An 18,044-nucleotide genomic window follows, 5' to 3' on the forward strand; every position below is an offset into this window, starting at 1 on the left:
TTAATGTATTAGACCCACATATTTGTAATAAAATAATTTCTTGTCCATTTCATTTATTTTTCATTTTATTTTTTCTACCTTTTGGCTCATGTGGCCCGTGACATGAGTGTCAGAAATTAAAATGGCCCGCTGGGGGAATTAGGTTGGGCATCACTGCATTAGATAGTATCAATTGCTAGTGTTGTAATGAAAAAGAAGACATAATGAATTAAATCTTTCTCTCATTCTGTTAAGTTAAGCAAAAGGATATATGGAAAGCACCAGTATTGAGTAAAAATAAAAGAAAGTGTAAAATGCATTTATGATATCAGTTTATTTCTTGTGGAATCATAAATCAAATTTATTGTTTAAAATTTTATATATATATATATATATATTATATATATAAACTAAAAAAAAAAATTTGTGAGACAAGTTTGAGAAAAAATACATGAAAATTACAGTTTGTAAGGTATAGTTTCAGTGTAGAAGCAGACACAAAAGAATTAGTTATCATAACAGTGATGAACTTGTTCACAATAAAAAGGCTAAGATGACACCTTTGCTGTTCTTCATTCATTTTAAAATAATCCCACTTGACAAGAATCAATATAGTTTTTTTTGTAAACTTTTATATAAAGGTGCAAACAAAATAAAATTCAAAGTGCTAAGAAAAAAACAAACAAACCATCTCTTAAAAATGTAAAATAAAAAAAGGAAAACAAAATAAAGTTTATAAAATGCTGACAACTTTGGTTGACACAAAAAAAAGTATAAGTTGGCGGTAAGAAAGGGAGTGAAAGTACATTGGTTTAAATTGGTTTGAGTGGACACAAGAATGGAGAAATAAATAGTCATTGTTGATTGTATAAACTGACAATGTTGAATAAAAATAAATATGCTTTTACATGTGGTGGTATATAGCTAAGAAAATGGACAGTGGTCTTTTGAAGACAAGAAAAGATTAAACTTATACAATATGTCTAGGTAATATAAAAATAATACCGGTATAACTTAATTGTAAAGAGACCAGTACATTATATTAAATATTACAACACTGCTATTACTATCATCTTTCTCAAGAGCCTGTTTAGGACAAAAATATTGCAAAAGTGTCTAAATGATATGAATCCACACAGCAAATGATTGGTGGTGCACATATTAGAATGTCACCCACTAAGATGAAAATTGTGTACATTTTAAAAGTAGATTTATTCATTAAGAAAGTAGATTTTTTCATTACAACTTTTATAAAATTTCATTAATAAATTGAAACGTACACAAAAGCCTTCTAAATGTGTGATTTTTTTTTTTTTTTTTTTGCATGTTTTGGATGTTCCTTTGGAATCGAAGATTATAACAACCTAGTTCAAACCTTCAGCAAGATAGCATCGGCTGGGAGCGCGCTGGGATGATCAAAATAACAGTCTAGAGCACATATCATATGACCAGGCAGCAATCCATTTTGCACATTATACAAATATGATGATCTCAACTTCATTACAAACTTAACATAGTTCTACATAACATTAATGGATACATTTATGCCCTCAGAAGGAAATCTTGTGACACATTTGAGCTTTACTCTTGAACTAGTGGCAAGGAGAGATTATTCTCACTTCAAGCATTGTATTTACTATTAACATAGTATGCTATGATACAACACCTTACCGAATTGTGAGTTTGAAATGTAAAGTGGCTGCTAACATAGTTATTTTGTGCTTGATGAAATTAGCTCAATCATTCTGCTGCAGATGTCACCTAACAACTTCTGCTAGCAAGTTGTTAGTGTTTGTGTGTTGCTTATCTCCCTTGACTTTTCCTTATTTTATTACTTGAAATTGACTAAGACTATTGGTATCATTAGATCTAGATCTAGTTGTAAAAACATAGCTAGCTATAGTATATACATAAAAAACATGAAGATATGTTTTGTGCTTTTATGTAAAAAAAAATCAAATTAATCCTTAAGTCGGAAATATGATCACATATATTTGAATATACTTACAACATATTTGAGGGGCAGTCTTTCACACCTGGCAAACAGAGCTCACTGTTATAGCTGATAATTGAAATGTTCACATGATATTTAGATCAAAGGACTCTAATCATTCTCATTAAAAGAAATGACCATGAAATGAGAAAAAGTAATTGGTTTCAGTAATTAAAAAAGTTAATGCATTTCATATACAGCTTTTTCTTTCTGCTGAAATTAATTCTTTCTATTTCAGTTATATTTTTATTTAATATTTAGTGTGTTTTTTTATTTCTTATATTTTTCTTCATTTTTCGTTACTGAAATCTTGATTTAAAATCTATAAAAAAAATAGTGTTATGTTAAATGTCGGCCATATTATAGTTACTTTCTATCAAATATAAAATTTTGTATACTTTTATATAGGCCTACTTTTTTATACTCTTTATTCCTCACCACTAATAAATATTTTAAATTTTCTTTCATTTTTGTTTTCCTCAATGAAAAATTATATTGTGTAGCACACCAGCTTGATGCAAGTTAAAATTAACTCAAACACGCACACTGTCAAACATAATTATCACTATTATGTACACATGTAATATAATAATATTACATACATAATTTATACACATAACCAATGCTGTCAAACAAAATAAATAAATATATGGGTGATAGATAAAATATCCCCAAAATGTTACAATCTACAAAGAATTAAAATACTACATAGAAAAAATGAAGTCACAATAATAACAACTTGTTTGAAATAAAATTATTTGTTATTCTAAAATAATGTTTCTCAACAAACACAAAAAAAAAGTGCTAACTACGTAGTTATACAATTAATGTCACAAAGTCATACATTAACACAAAACTCGCCAGGCACTGTCTAAAAATAATGGTGAAAAATGTCTGCTTGCTTTCCAATTCAAACAAAAGCACCAATGAAAATATGACTTGGTGTTCGGACGTAATGAATCATTAATAAAAAAAAAAGTCAAAATTTTGTTCAGATCTGCCTTCCTCTTAGCTCTCAGTTCTTAAAGATTTAAATATATATATAAAAGTTGTGACACTAGAATCTTTTGAGATGCCAAACCAATCTCATGACCGCACTAACACACATCTCAATTGAAAATTTGAGTTGTTTTTTTTTTACATTAAAACTGGCATAGTAATTGCAGATAAAAAAAAAAATTAATTTAGTGCATTCTTTAAAAAATTAATTCCTAAAAGATTTACATAATGAAAAAAAAAAATATTTTGGAAAAGATTATTTTTTATATTTAGCATCATTTGTCTGTGTCTGCCTCTGCAGTCAAGTCTAAGCAGATGTCTTGATTGTAGACATACAATGACTTCAGCTTTTTGCATAGCTGTCTAGAGCAGCGCATGTCACAAGATGCCATGAGAGGTGACAGGAGTAGCATTGTAAGGAGGGGTCTCACCTAGCAGCCAATATGTGGTTTGTACACCTTTGCCCTAAAATAAAAAAAGAGTTCAAAAAATAGAGCATTAAAAAAAGTGATAAAGTAACAACTGTTTATGTAAGTTGGGTGGCTGAGTAGTAAGGCACTTGGCTTCTGGTGAAGACTGTGACTTTCAATTCCGGATATTTAGGACGCCTTTAGATCCACCCTACTCTAATGGGTACCAAACATGTATTAATGAAAGAAGTTATTAGATCTGATACTATAAATGAAAGTAATTACAAGGTATGACATGTAAAAAAAAACAACTTCTAAAAAAACAGATTTACATTTACTATGATTTAGTCTCATATCACTTATGACCAACCAGGTCCAGGGTTCAGGAAGATCTATTTAATATTTATATTCTCATTTTAGCCTTATGAAAATTATTTTCTAAAAAACTAACCCAAAATGCCTACTCCTTATTTTTTTATGACTTCTGTGGTGAATGTAAAGTCATGTTGTAATATGTTGTTTGTCTTGGTACAGCAAAGTAAAGTTTAAACAAACTGACAATAGCTAGATCATCAAATACAAAAATTAAGTCAGAATTCATGATTTTCGGGAATACCCACATCTAACTGTGACCTATATAATTGCCACATTTGAGGAAGGTATTTAATAAATTACATTTTCTATCAACGCTCTATCACAGAGTGCTTTAGAACGTCAAAAGATAGTAGAAAAGAATTATTATTATTATTTTTACTTTTGATAGTATCATTGTAAACAAAGGTATTGAACTGAAGTTAATCTCTTTATAGACATATTTTAACGGAGTAATCTCTCTTTTTTTTTTATTTCGCTCGTTTAACTTCTTAATTGTGTACGCATTTTTAGTCCATCAAACCAGCAATGGGTTATACCTTGTCTGTCTGTCCTTTTGATCGTCCGTAGGTTGCAATTGGAGTCCATCAAACGGATAACCAGCAATGGGTTTTACTTTGTCTGCCTGTCCGTTTCATAGGCCGTCGGTTGCAACTGAATCACAAAAACTAAATACCCTATTTAAGAATCTAATATCACAATCCATGTATCGTGTTCAGAATGGTTACTTTTGGTCTTCTAATATCTAGAAAATAATCTTTCTAACATAAATTAGGGGAAAAAATATTGTAGAATCTGTCTAATGAATGTTAGGCCTATAAGAAAAATGTTAATATGTGTTTTAAAGTGCAGCAGTCTCCTAAAAATTTGAAAGCCTGATCTCTTTCTTTTTAAAACAAAAAACATAATTACCTTCATTTCCACTTCTCCTCTTAAGACCAGATTAAATGTTCCAAAAGTGTCCAGGATATCTTTGGTTTGGGGGCTGACGTGAATCTTCAATGCTGGAGAGTTAAAAAAGAAGAATGAAATATTCTTATGTCACCGAATGTTAACAATTTAAGGCGATGTGTGCATTATTGATATTTATAACAACCTTTAAATTATTGATATTCATAATGTAACTTGATGTATTGATAATTATTACCAGAAGATGAGCCCAAGTTTCAGCAAGTTATTGCCACAAATGGAAATTGTTATAAGCAAGCCACAACCAATGGTATGCGTCATAAGCCAACCAATCAACTCATAACCTTCACGTGTGGCTCATATGTTGAGTTCCAGCGGAACTGTTAACACCTACAGATAAAGGGACATAGGCACGTATCTGGCGCTTAAACCAGAAACCTTCGGGCGGGAAGAGTTTGTTAACTTAGATTGTTCCAACGTAGAAGAAGGGAAACTCTAACCTCTAACCCATAACCAAACAGGGCGGACTGGGTGTCTAAATAGGCCCGTGCATTTCTTTACAATCTGGCCCATAAATTGTATTTCATTTGAAGGGTATCCAATTATAGGCCTGACTGACTTCAAAATGTTGAGTTTGATAATGTATCGATAACTGTATGCATGCATACAGTGAACTCTATATCCTTATAAGAAACGTTGCTTTTTAATGGATAAACGTGTAGGCCCTAAAAGGGATGATGCCTACTAGTAGCACTGTGTAAGCTATTACATTATTTTGAAAAATGTGTTAGATTAAATTAGTATTACTGTAGAGTCCGTATTTTTTTTATTTTTTTTTTTAAACACGACGCTCACAAACTAACACTAGATCTACATTTGTTTAAAAAATCGACATATGTAAATAACACTGACCTTCACCGTTGGACTCCATCCTGGAGGCTGTGTTCACCGTGTCGCCAAACAGACAGTACCGAGGCATTTTAAGACCGACTACCCCTGCACATACTGAACCTGGAAGTAAAAGAACCAACAAGTTTGGTGTGACTCCTTAAGGTCAAAGTTAAAAAGTTAAAACTGTTAAGTAAAAAAAAATCCCTTTCAGACTTGCGATCAATAGGGCAGATGACGTTTGAGTCAACTGTTTCTTTGGCCAATCTTTAACGAGCTAGGGAGTCATGTGGCCAGCACAACGACCAACCGCCTTTACTTTCCTCGACTTAAGTCAGGTACCCATTAGAGTTGGGTGGACTCAGAGGCGCCTTAAAATCCTGAAATTCAAAAGACCGGGCTTCACCGAGATTAAAACCCAGGACCCTGCGCCACATGAAACTGTTAAGTACTTGAACAAACAATTACTGATAAAGTAAAACGTATTTTGGTTGATGGTATTCCCTAGCGCGATCAATCACGATCAGTTTCGGAACAATATTAGTATGAAACAAGTTTATTTACATTGATCAAATCAGGTCAGAACTTGTATGTGTGCTAACCAGGGCCGGATTTAAACTTGATGAGGCCTTAGCTATTTTAGAAATGAGTAAACATAAGACATTGTTTTCCTTTCATTTTTCTTTAAAATGATTGAAAAACATAACTAGAAGTATTTATAGGGCCCCTAAGCAAGTCGGGTTAGCAGCTTATAGCAGCTTATAGGTAGTGTTAAGTGTGAGACAGCACCATGTCTCAAGACAGAAAGTAAATAGGTCCAACCATCAGGCATAAGAAAAAAAAAACAACTTCAAAGAACGTTTTGAATGAAACTGTAAGTCTAGATACGTGCAGAAAAAGAAACCAGTTCGCGTTAGGTCATTCAGTCTAGTAACAGTCTAGTCAGTTTTCAGGTCTGATAGCTATTTGTACTATTTAATAGTTAATTGTTCATTCATTTTCTCCTTTAACTTGGATAATATGGTTTCTACCAGGGGCGGACTGGGTGTCAAAATCGGCCCAGGCATTTCTATACACACCGGCCCATAAATTGTATATCATACGATGGGCCTCCAATTATAGGCCTACCTTTCCTCAAAATCATTATGTTAAGTTTAATAATGTATTGATAACTGAACGCAAGCTCTAGATCTATAGCTTTATAAGAAATATAGGCCTTATGTTGCTTTTTCATCGCTAAGTGTGTAGGCCCTAAAAGGATGAAGTCTACAGTAGCACTGTTTACGGGCTATTACATTCTTTCCAAAAATGTGTTAAATTAGTATTTTAGGACCTAAAATGTAGAGTCTGTAAACGATTTTTTAAAATCATGACGCTCTGAGGGCCACTTTTATAAAAGAATATCATAAAACCTTTAACAATACGTGCCATAGTTGCTCTAATGAGGCCCTTTAGGTCGTCCTACCGGCCCATTAGGGCACCGGCCCACCGGGCATTTGCCCGAATGCCCATATAGCCAGTCCGCCTCTGGTTTCTACTTATTTCAGTACATTGCTATTCTGTGGATGTAAAATAATATGTAAGGTACCATTTCAGACCTTACAATAATAAGAAAGATGAATTAAAGCTAATCTGTTCCTATGGCAGATATATAACAAGTGTGTCAAGTGATCAGCACATAGACCAATCGCCTTTACTTTCCCAATTAATGTCAGGTACCCATTAGAGTTGGATGGACTCAGAGGCGTCCTAAAAATACCCAAAATTCAAAATCCCAGTTATTTATGAGATTCGAACCCGAGACACGTCGGTTCGGAGGCCAAGCCCTTTACAACTCAACCACCACGCCCATTTTTTTCTGTGGATAAGGTTAAAAAAAAGAAATATTTATTCAATTTCTAAAGTTATTGCTGCATGCTTCAGTGTGTAACTTAAGGACTTAAAGAATCGTAGTGTGTTGGTCTCAATTGGTAGTTAGTACCAATACTTAAACATCAATCTCTCAAACAAAATTGTCACTCTCACTAATAAGTCAAGTTCAATAGTGCTAGTACCTGAGTGGATACCTATCCTTAGTTTGAGCTGGTAATCAGGTTTATGCCTTACTTTAATACCATATGTCTCCTTCAGAAGAGCTAAAGACATTCTTGCGATCTCTCTGGCGTGAAGGTTACCGTTACGCACCGGAAGACCCGACACCACCATATAGGCATCTCCAATCGTTTCTACCTGTAAAGATATTAAACAAAAACTTACATAAGAACACAATTTTTTTTTATATTTGACAAGCCGTATATGGACCGTATATGGACCGTGGGCCTTAGTTTATGTTTCGCTGATCTAGCTCCATTGTTCCTTATATAGCTAGTATAAAATAATGTGAAAAAGGATTTACCCATTTATTAAAAAGTTTCATTCTTCAATAGAAATAATTCAGTGTTTTTTAGCGGCCCCCGAAAGGAGAAAAGACGCTATTAGTTTTGTGTGAAATGTATGTCCGTCTGTCCGTCCGTCCCGTTTAGATCTCGTAAACTAGAAAAGATATTGAAAATCGGACATCACAATATTTTAGACCATTCAAAGTTCTGATGCATTGGCTACTTTTTTTTCTGAAAGCGAAAAATCTAATTTTTAAAATCAGTTATGCAAGCAGTTTTTTAAATAGAAAAAGCTAATTAGTATGCATTATAAGTTGGACCTTATTTAAAATGAATAGTAATCTTGTAAACCGCATTTTCCTAAATGTTTACTTAGCAATCAATAATAGAATTTTTCATTTAAGGATTCGAATAAGAGATTGAGCCTATTCAAATCAATTACATCAATTGTATTTGACTAGCTCCGGGGTCGGCAACCTGCGGCTCGCGAGCCACATGCGGCTCTTTGGGTGTGAAACTGCGGCTCTTTAGTTCCATACGCAAATATTATTTATTTTATCGAAACATTTACTAAAATAATTCTGTATCGTTTAACAAGGATTACACGCGTCGTCACTGTCGTCAGAAGTTCTCGAAGGACGCCGTCGTCGGGTGTTTCCATGTAGGTTTAATTCGACGGAAGTCGAAACGCATTTTCACCCCTTTTTTTGACTGTGACTGTAGTTTGTTGTTTCAAGTAAATGAGTTAGAAGCGAATAATCTTCTCAAAGCTAGAAGCAATCAGCAATCTGGCAAGATTTGCGGTACCAATAGAAATTGCACAAAAAGGCAAACCATTTTCAAATGGTGAGTATGTCAAAGACTGCTTCCTACGTGCATCTGAAGAACTGCTTCGTGATTTAAAAAAAAACAACAACAGAAAACTTGGAAAAAAAATCCGAAAGATTTGCCACTATCCGCTAAAACAGTACAAGATAGAATAGCTAAAATATCTTCAAATGTAACATATTTGCAGGTGGAAGATATTCAACTTTCTTCTGCCTTATCACTTGCGACATAAAAGAAACGGCACAAATTGCCCATTTTGTCAGGTATATGTCTTCCCAAGATCCAAAAGAAGATCATCCAGGATTGCTACTCTCATGACAAACTAGCGGGGACGATAGAGCGAATGCCGTGCAGAAATGCCTTGAACACATTAAGATCGAGTTAAATAGAAGCGTTTAAATAGCAATTGATGGAGCCAGAAGTATGACAGGAAAAAATAAAGAAGCAAAAACGATTCTTCGGAGCAAAATGTCTAAAGCAGTATCGCGATAAAATGAGTGACATGAATTACTTCAGCACAGTAACAAAAGAATCAAAACCAACAAAACCATTCTAACATTCCTGGTAAATCCTTTCAACACAAATAGTAACAAAATCCACATTGAGCCATTTGGAATTAATACTGGATCTCTAGAAATGCAATTGATCGATTTAAAAAGTAAAACTTTGTGGGGTGGAAAATTTGCAGAGTCAAGAAGCAAGTTGGAAAAGTTGGAAGTCCAGAAATGTATGTACGTTACGCAACAAAAGTGACAACTTTAAAAGAAATGTCTCGAGTTGAGGCACTTAGCCTATATTCGACGCATGGAATAGTCTTCAGAATGCTACAGTGAGGTGAAGTTGACATTTGAAGTACTGACTATCTTTGGATCGACATATTCGTACGAGCAAGTGTTTATTTGTATGAATATAATTAAAACTAAAGTAACAAGCCAACTAACAATCGAAAATTTAGAGTCGTGTTTGAAACCAAAAATAAGTTATGAGCCAACTTTGTAAACCTAATTTGTTGTGAAAAATACGTATATATGAATTAATAGATTCGTTTTTTGTAATTGGAAAATTATTTATGCTAGTACTATTTATTGTTGGCAAGAAAAAATGTGTGGCTCTTTAAAAACTTTAAAATTGGGTAAATTGTAATTTTTGGCTCTTTCAACTCGGCCGACCCCTGGACTAGCTGTATATGGACCGTGGGCCTTAGTTTATGTTTCACATTTATAAACAAGTTTCATTCTTCAATAGAAATAATTTAGTGTTTTTTTTCTAAAAATATTTTTAGGACCTTCTAGCTGTGTGAGAAACATTCAACACCGCTGTCTAAGAAACATTCACGCTAAATTTTATCAAGATTAGTCAAAAGATTTTAATTTCTATTTGGGACATACATACATACTCCTTACATTCTGCTTATATATTAGATCACTACAAGAATCTCGATTAAACTTTTCTGAAGTGACAAAATTACCTTGTATACATCGAAACGGGAGACCACTGTATCAAAAGCTGTGTACAAATCATTGAGTAAATCAACAACCTGGAGAAATAGAAAGGAATATTAAACAAGTTTAACGATATTCATTACTTATTAATAATCGCTCCATAAGATGTATAAAGGATGCCAGGTATTTTTACAAAGCTTATATCAATTAGCTCTTGACCGCAACAGATGGAGAGAAACAGTGACCAAGAAAGCTATGGGCAGTGAAAAAACATGGACCTCAGCTCTAGAAGAAAAACGTGCAATATCAATAATGGCCAGCTCTTTTAACACCAAAGCGAAAGCCATCTTAACCTGCGATATTTGTGGACGGGAGTGTCTCTCCAAATTAGGTCTTCACAGCCACGTAAAAAAAAGTGTTGGAGATGAGCCATAGTCGTACTACGACTGAAGGAGGCCAACAACAAAATATCAATGACCAGATGTACAAGACCTTACGATAGCTAACAATCTATAATTAGATATCACATGAGTATAAGCTAGCCTGCTGACCTGCATGGCGGTACTCTCCGCTGACAGGGCGGTAAAACCACATATATCTGAAAAGTAGATTGTCACGTGTTCGTATGTCTCTGCCATCACAGACTCGCCTTTGATGAGTTGAACTGCTACTGACCTAGGATGTAGAAGGTATGCACAGTTAGTTGTACATAATAAGCTTAAGGAGGGGTGAAGGGTAACTGTAACATATTCATTTGCACACTAGCACGTCAGTGCAACACCGCTTGTGTTTACGTAATAAATTGAGTTCCTAATATGTCTTCCCTCTTAAACACTAGCTTGTTATTTATGTAATACGAACATTCTACATGGTGTCAGAAGTGGGATATGAACCCCACGCCCACTTTCGTGGACCGTGTGATTGTCAAAAGAGCTGAGCCGAAGACTCTTCGAGCTCTAGGCGTGTAAACCTCCTTGAACAAGCGTTCTGTCTGGAAGAGTTCCAAGTCAATGCCTATGTAAAGCATTGCTATTTCCGATATATATGGCACCTCGGGCGCATGGACTAGAATGCATGGCCGAAGGCCGAGTACACCGGGTACCTCCACCATTTTCCTAGGTTGTACCATCTAACCGTGCAAGACTCGCCATTAGTGTAACGTCCCTTGAGGAACGGCGCATGCATTATCGACAGAGACGTGGAAGCTCTCAACTCCGCACCGTACAATGGGAAAACTATCGCATTCCCTTGGACACTCCCACAGAAGTTTTGTTTTGCTATTCATTTAGCCTAATTACTTCCTCAAGTAATCGTTTCCACTCGGGTGCCCCGTTGAAGAAGTATAGCGTACTTTCGTGGAGCAGACTATTCTATAGTTACGCAACGCCAACGTAATAGAGATTGCATTAACCCAGAATATTGTCTTTTCTTTAACGGAACACTTCGCACAATCTGAGAATTGAGCGGAACGCTTTGATCATTTTTTCAGGTTGGATTATTTCCTATTTGTTTAAATAAAAAAAATAAATTAAACCCTGTTCTAAACTAAGCATTTTAATTTATTTTCAAGTATAAAACTAAAAAAAAAATAATAGACATATCGTTAGAAAAATTAAGGTTGAATCACTTTGATGGTATGAGTTCTTTGAAGAGCATAACTACTTAGTGTAAGGCGGGATATTGATAAGCTGAGTTGAAATCTCTGTGTGCCAATCCTGTATAAAACATTGTCTTTTGTTTTAACAAATAAGAAAGTGTTGCTTCATACAAATAGATAGAGGGAAACGGAGGTATACTAACGCTACTTTGTTTATAACATTGTGCTCTACTCTGCAGACACGTTGGACCAGAAACCATTTCATGATTGATCCATGTATCAAATCAGAGTGAAATCTAGACCAGTTCAAAGTTCAAAGTTATATTGTTATAGATTTGTTCCCGTTATCTTATCTTATACAATACAGACGTTACTTCAAAAAGAAGATGATAACGTCCTACGCGTCATGTATTTAGTCATGCATTTTAACCAAAGACCTAAGTTCTGCCAAGTCACTGGTTTTCCTGGCTAGCTCATGCAACCCATTCCATGCTCTAATAGCACTAGGGAAGAAGGAGTGTTTGTAAAAATTTGTCCTAGCATATGGGGTGAGGAAGAGCGAACAAAATCAATGGTTCTGTTCTGCATTGACTGTGGAATTAATTCACGTGTAGTCAATTCCTCCAACAGTTCCAGGAACACCTATTCAGACCGCGGAACCCTAGGAAATAGCGTTCAGATTTTACTGCAATTGTAAAGGAAGACTAAAGGAGGTAACTCAACTGTTAACATCAGAAGATAACCAACAGAGCTAAATCCAACAGAGTTATATCCCCTGAATTAAATGTTGACAAATGTATATTTGAGATACTACATGAAATTAATTTTGTATTAGATAATGTGTACGTCTCAATAAAGTTTAATGTCACGACTTTTCTTTATGTAATTATGCAGAGCGAACAAAGGGCAGACCCAGAACTCCAGAAAAAAAAAACATAATCTCAGACTTACTTAAAAATCTCACTCTCACCGAATCTGTCATATCAGTATAAAATATCTTTCTCTTTCACACTATTAATCCTCCGTTCTCTCCATCTCTTTCTCTCTTCCTCTCTTTAATTTTTTTTTCTCAGTCTCTCATTTCAATCTCTTTTCTCTTTCTCTGCTTTCTTCTTACTCTTCTTTGATGTAAAGCAGTAGGTTCTTTCTCTGCCACTTCTTACCCTCTAAATAATAAAATAATTCTCGTTCAATAATATTAAAAAAAGATTTAGTTAAATTGTTTTTTTTCCTCCCATAAAAATCTCTTTAGATATAAAATAGAGATACTAATAAACTCCCATCACCTAGGCAACATACTGTACAACAGATCCTCTGCTTTCCGCTTCTCCTCAAGGTAGTCTGCTGTTCTTTCTGCAACCAGGGCTTCCAAATTGTTGGCGTATTGCTCCATTCTAGAGAGCAAGTTGTCCAGGATATTGCCTTTATCTCCGTCTCTGAGGACAACAGAAGTTTAAAATGGACATTGTCTAACGAAGTCTGGGGTTTTCATTCATCATTGTGACTCTTATTTACTATGTCGTGTCAACAAATATAGACCACTATTTTTTTAAATTTTATTTGTAGTCAGAGCCGGATCTGAGGGAGGGCAGGCGGGGCTACTGTCTAGGGGGCCACAAGAGAGAAAAAAATCAATATTTCAATTAGTACTATTTTGTTTTCAGCATTTTAACAGACAACACTTGAAATCTTTCAGTTGCCAACACTGTCCTACATAAAAATTGTAAGTTTATACTTAAAAAAACAATAATAATAGTGTGCTTGTAATATACAACAGTAGCTCTGGATTGACTGCATTGACTAACCCTAAATATGTACATTTTTAGTTGGTAAAATATACATATTAAATTTTTTTTTTCATTATTAAAGAAGGAAAATGTAATTTAATTTACAACTACTCTATTTCTTTAATAATATGGCGCTTAGCTTTAGATAATTTTTTTTTAAAATTAATAACTGAATTTTTATTAGTTTGGATTTTTTTTTGGCTCATCAGTAAGGAGTTTTTATAAAAAAATTTTGTTAAAGTGTACAGGCCTCCACAAAAATTCTGCCTCGGGGCCTCCCCATACTTAAATCCGGCCGTGATTGTAGTTTATGTTGACCAGTTGACAGAATAAGTTCATTATTGACTAAATAAGACAAGTTAAAAACTTTGATTTATAAATTAATTTATAAATATAATCTCATTGGTTTATGTTTATACGTGTAAAAAATGTCTTTTTATAGTATAGGCGTATACCTGTTCAATTTTCTGATTTGTCCTTTAAGCATTTGGAAGTCCGGCCTGTCCGCGGGATCCTCCGCCCAGCATTTCTTGATCACCCCAGCCAGCTCATCAGTGGGGCAATCGAATGTCTCCATCGTTGGACGAAAATGGGGTTTGATGGCGTTCTTGACTTTTTCAATGATCTCTGGTGGACACATGAAACATGTTAGCGGAACTTACTCTAAATAACAAGTCACGCCTATAAATACAGCAGTGGGTAATTGTAAGTAAAGGTGAATGGATTCTTGAGGGGCTTTAACTTAAGTGACATTGAATGTTATAAGGCCAACGGTTTCCCAGAGACTATGTAAAAAAACATAGAGACTATCTATCCTATAGTAGTGTTATTATTTTTCTTCCACTTGCTAAGAAGGAGGAGTTACATGTTTTTGTACGGTATTGGGATCAATAATTATTTTAATTAAAATCTTGAGGTAAGTCCCAGTGAAAGTGTTATTTTACACTGTAAATGTAAAAAAAGAAGCTATTTTGTGAATGCAGCGTAAGCAGATATAATTGTACTTTTAAAATATATTTTTTAGAAACTATTATTAAAGCTGTTAATTAACGAAAATATGAAGAAATCTCTATATAAAGCTCATCACTTCAGTAACCTGTGGTTTACGAGGGTGTTTTGTGGGCAGCACAAAGAGCAATCTTCTTGACATTTCCCAACAGGTAATACTGCTGTGATTTACCTATTTTTCATTACAAATGACACACGAATAAATGCCAGTCTCCATTAAGGCCTTAATCCCATGGCCTCCAATAGGGTTAGGAAGTCTAATTTTGTTTATGTATGTGATTTAAAAAATATTAACACCATAACATAATAGATTTTGTAACCAACCTTTCGGTGTAAAATCTAGGTTCTGAAGATAGAAGACACCGTTTCTGTAGACAATCTCTTGACAGATGATGCCGAAGCTGTACACGTCACCTTTCTGAGTACCTTCGTGTGGTCTCTGAGCCATTCTAAGTAGTTCTGGCGCTGTCCATAACATTTCTAAAGATAATACACAAACTATCAGTTGCATAAAACTTCTCCAGAGTAAGTATTCTTGAAAGTTCGTTTACAAGCTAATTACTAGAGTAATTAAGTAGCTTAGTGAGTGTTATATTTTCTATTATAAAGGGGAAGTAGATCAAGTGGACTCTTATATTTTGTTTACATTATGAATACTGTGCAGTTTGATTTCACTCTACGTCTCGGGCTAACAACGCAACCCACTCAACAATAATGTATCAAGACTACGTTGGAACATCACGTATGAATATTACGTTGTATCACTCCCACATCAAGTGTTTTGTTTTGATATCAACAACAAATAATTATTTATAGGCAGTGGCGTCACTAGAGGAATGCTTGGGGGTGCGAACCGCACCGGGTGACACCCTAGTAGAAAAATTCACTTTCGCAAAAGCAGACATTTATTTACAAATAAGTAACTGATAGGAGCTAGATAGCCAACTATGCTTACTCAAGTTTAAAATGAAAACCTGATGAATAATTAGAATTGAAAGACCCTGAACTATTTTAGATATGTGGCTCTTAGCTATAGATTATGTCACCTATAGGTGAACCCGGCGCTGTATAAAACTAGATCGATATTTATATATATTTTTATTTGTTTGACCTTACGTTCATTTTACAGTTTTGTAACAACCAATGAGTTGTAGGTCATTGGCTCACTGAATTAAGGAGGTGGGAACATTGATTGAAAAGGGTAGTGACACCCTGGCACCGGGTTACATAGGCCCTAGCGACGCACATCGGCCTAAGACAGTGATGCCCCAACCCAATTCGACACGCGGGCCATTTTAATTTCGACAGGGTACAAAAACAAAAATAAAATCGACCTTAAACAATTTTTTGAGAAACCTGTGGATTTAGTACTTTGATTGATTAATGGCTTATCTAAACGTTATATTTTTTACGCGTCGGAAAAATAGCTTTATTATTTCTCTATTTAAAATGTGAGCGTCATTGTAGCTACTTTCACCACCGACTCATTTGCTTGTCTTTTTGTTTTTGGTAAATGTTCCTATCAATGCTCCAATTTCTAGACGTAGTTTATCCCCAGCTCAAACCAAGAATGCTGTCATATTTATTTAATAATGCCGTTTAAATGTTGATATTTTTTAAAACAGCTACATTTTCTTACAAATCAAATGGATTATTATCATATTCCACAAAAAAGTAAAGATCCGTTCACTTATCCTGGTTGATTCTAAATTCAGAGACCACTTGTAGTTTCTTCGGCTTTTCCATTTCATAAACGTATACATGTTAAGTGTCATGGTACCAATCTATCAGAAAAAAAGTGAGGGTCCTACCGTTGGTAAAGATACATTTTTCAAACTTATTTTTTTTTGGTGGAAGGGGATTTTCAAAACTTTGTGCCAACGTTTTGGCGGGCCGGATGAAACCACGTCGAGGGCAGTATTTTGGGCATCACTGGCTTAAGATGATCAATACTTTAATGTTCTATCAAATAATATACATTAAAAGTTACTTTGATATGTCGCAAAAGTTTCATCGTCTGGATCTTCGTCTGTCTTCCTGAGATGGTGAAGACCAAAGTCTGTGATTTTGACGACGAACCGGCTGTCTACAACACAATTTGTTGACTTGAGTTTACCATGGGACTTGATTTCACTGCTGTGGAGATATGCCATGCCCTGGTGGGGGAAGAAAAACATTTGAAAAAAATGTACGTGGCGTTGCTTTCTCGGTTGTTTTTTTTTTTTCAAAAACTTGTGAATAACTCTAGACCAGTGTTTCACAAAATGTGTTCCACGGAACCTTAATCTTAAAACGTTCCAGTAAATGCTCAGAATGTGCTCTAGACAATGTAAATTTTTAAAAAGTCATAGTAAAAAGCATGGGCGTAGCCAGGATTTTTTTTCGGGGAGGGTTTTGGGGGGGTCCCCCCCCCCCGACCTCCCCCCCCTCCTCGCGAAAAAAAAATAAATATATATATATGTGTGTGTGTGTGTGTACATAATTAATCTTTATAACATTCTGACCCTTTCGGAAGACGTTTATTGTTTATTGTAGACTCCCCGCCCTTGCTAGCAAGGGGGTCTGTGGGAGCTCGCAGCGCTCCCCCACCGCGGGGCGAAGCCCCGCCGCCGAGGACTATTTCTGGTATGGAAAGCCGCCGAGCACTATTTCTGGTATTGAAAGCCAACAAAATGCATATTCTGAGGTATCTACAGTGCATTATCTTGCTATTAAAAAGTTTTATTTCAAAAACCTAATGTGCTATTCTTACTGACTTAGACCCTCTCGCGCCGTTCGGCGCATTTTCCGGCAAGCTGTTTCCGCAACTCTTATTTTGCGTAATTCATTTTGTCGGAAAACATGTCCCGCAAAACCTCATGCGACGCTCTGTCACAACCTTACTAAGGATTCGACTCCCAGTTCGGCATATGATTTCTTTGATTTAGACCCGATCTCTATGACTGACTCCTAAAATCTGTCTTAGCCATCTTTGTTGAGACACATTTAATGATTTTCAATTTCGGCAGAAGACTATTCACACTTAATTAATGGAGCCCAAGCCACTGGTAGAAATCTGTAACCTTTCTTGACTACGCTCTTGGAATTACATGCCTGTATTTCGCTTTAGATTTTATATGGAAAAGGAAAGTTTTTTCATCAAATCATCTGTTGAGGGGTTTTAAACTAAAAAATCTCTGGGTTTTTTTTTTGTTTTGTTTTTAATTCAAAACCCAATTTAGCTACGATCATAGAATTTGGTGACTGTAGTTTGCTTTAAAATAATATTGAAGAGAGAGGTTTTCAACTCTAAACGCTCTGTAGGGGAATTTTAAACTCAAAACCATCTGGAGGGGTTTTAAAATTTAAAGAAAAAGCCATCTGGAGGAGGGGGATTTAAACTCAAAACCCCTTTGGCTACGCTCATAGATTTTATAGTGTGTAATTTGCTTTTTTTTATATTGAAGAAGTACTT

General features: G+C 35.0%; 1 protein-coding gene across 12 annotated transcripts in view; it reads right to left on the minus strand.

Moving 5' to 3' along the window:
• Positions 1-294: 294 nt before the first annotated feature.
• LOC106071376 (atrial natriuretic peptide receptor 1-like) overlaps positions 295-18,044 on the minus strand; it is a 595,276-nt gene continuing 577,526 nt past the window's right edge. For all 12 annotated transcript variants that reach the window (XM_056027445.1, XM_056027444.1, XM_056027446.1 and 9 more), the window contains 10 exons: positions 16,581-16,746; positions 14,915-15,070; positions 14,038-14,209; positions 13,082-13,231; positions 10,750-10,873; positions 10,225-10,293; positions 7,605-7,779; positions 5,575-5,673; positions 4,666-4,757; positions 295-3,436 (listed from right to left, as the gene is read on the minus strand). In XM_056027445.1, coding sequence (XP_055883420.1) covers positions 3,350-3,436; positions 4,666-4,757; positions 5,575-5,673; positions 7,605-7,779; positions 10,225-10,293; positions 10,750-10,873; positions 13,082-13,231; positions 14,038-14,209; positions 14,915-15,070; positions 16,581-16,746 — 1,290 coding nt within the window. In that variant the 3' untranslated portion in view covers positions 295-3,349. The remainder of the gene's footprint in view (positions 3,437-4,665; positions 4,758-5,574; positions 5,674-7,604; positions 7,780-10,224; positions 10,294-10,749; positions 10,874-13,081; positions 13,232-14,037; positions 14,210-14,914; positions 15,071-16,580; positions 16,747-18,044) is intronic.

Source organism: Biomphalaria glabrata, chromosome 4 (assembly GCF_947242115.1).
Source record: "Biomphalaria glabrata chromosome 4, xgBioGlab47.1, whole genome shotgun sequence".
Lineage (NCBI taxonomy): Eukaryota > Metazoa > Mollusca > Gastropoda > Planorbidae > Biomphalaria > Biomphalaria glabrata.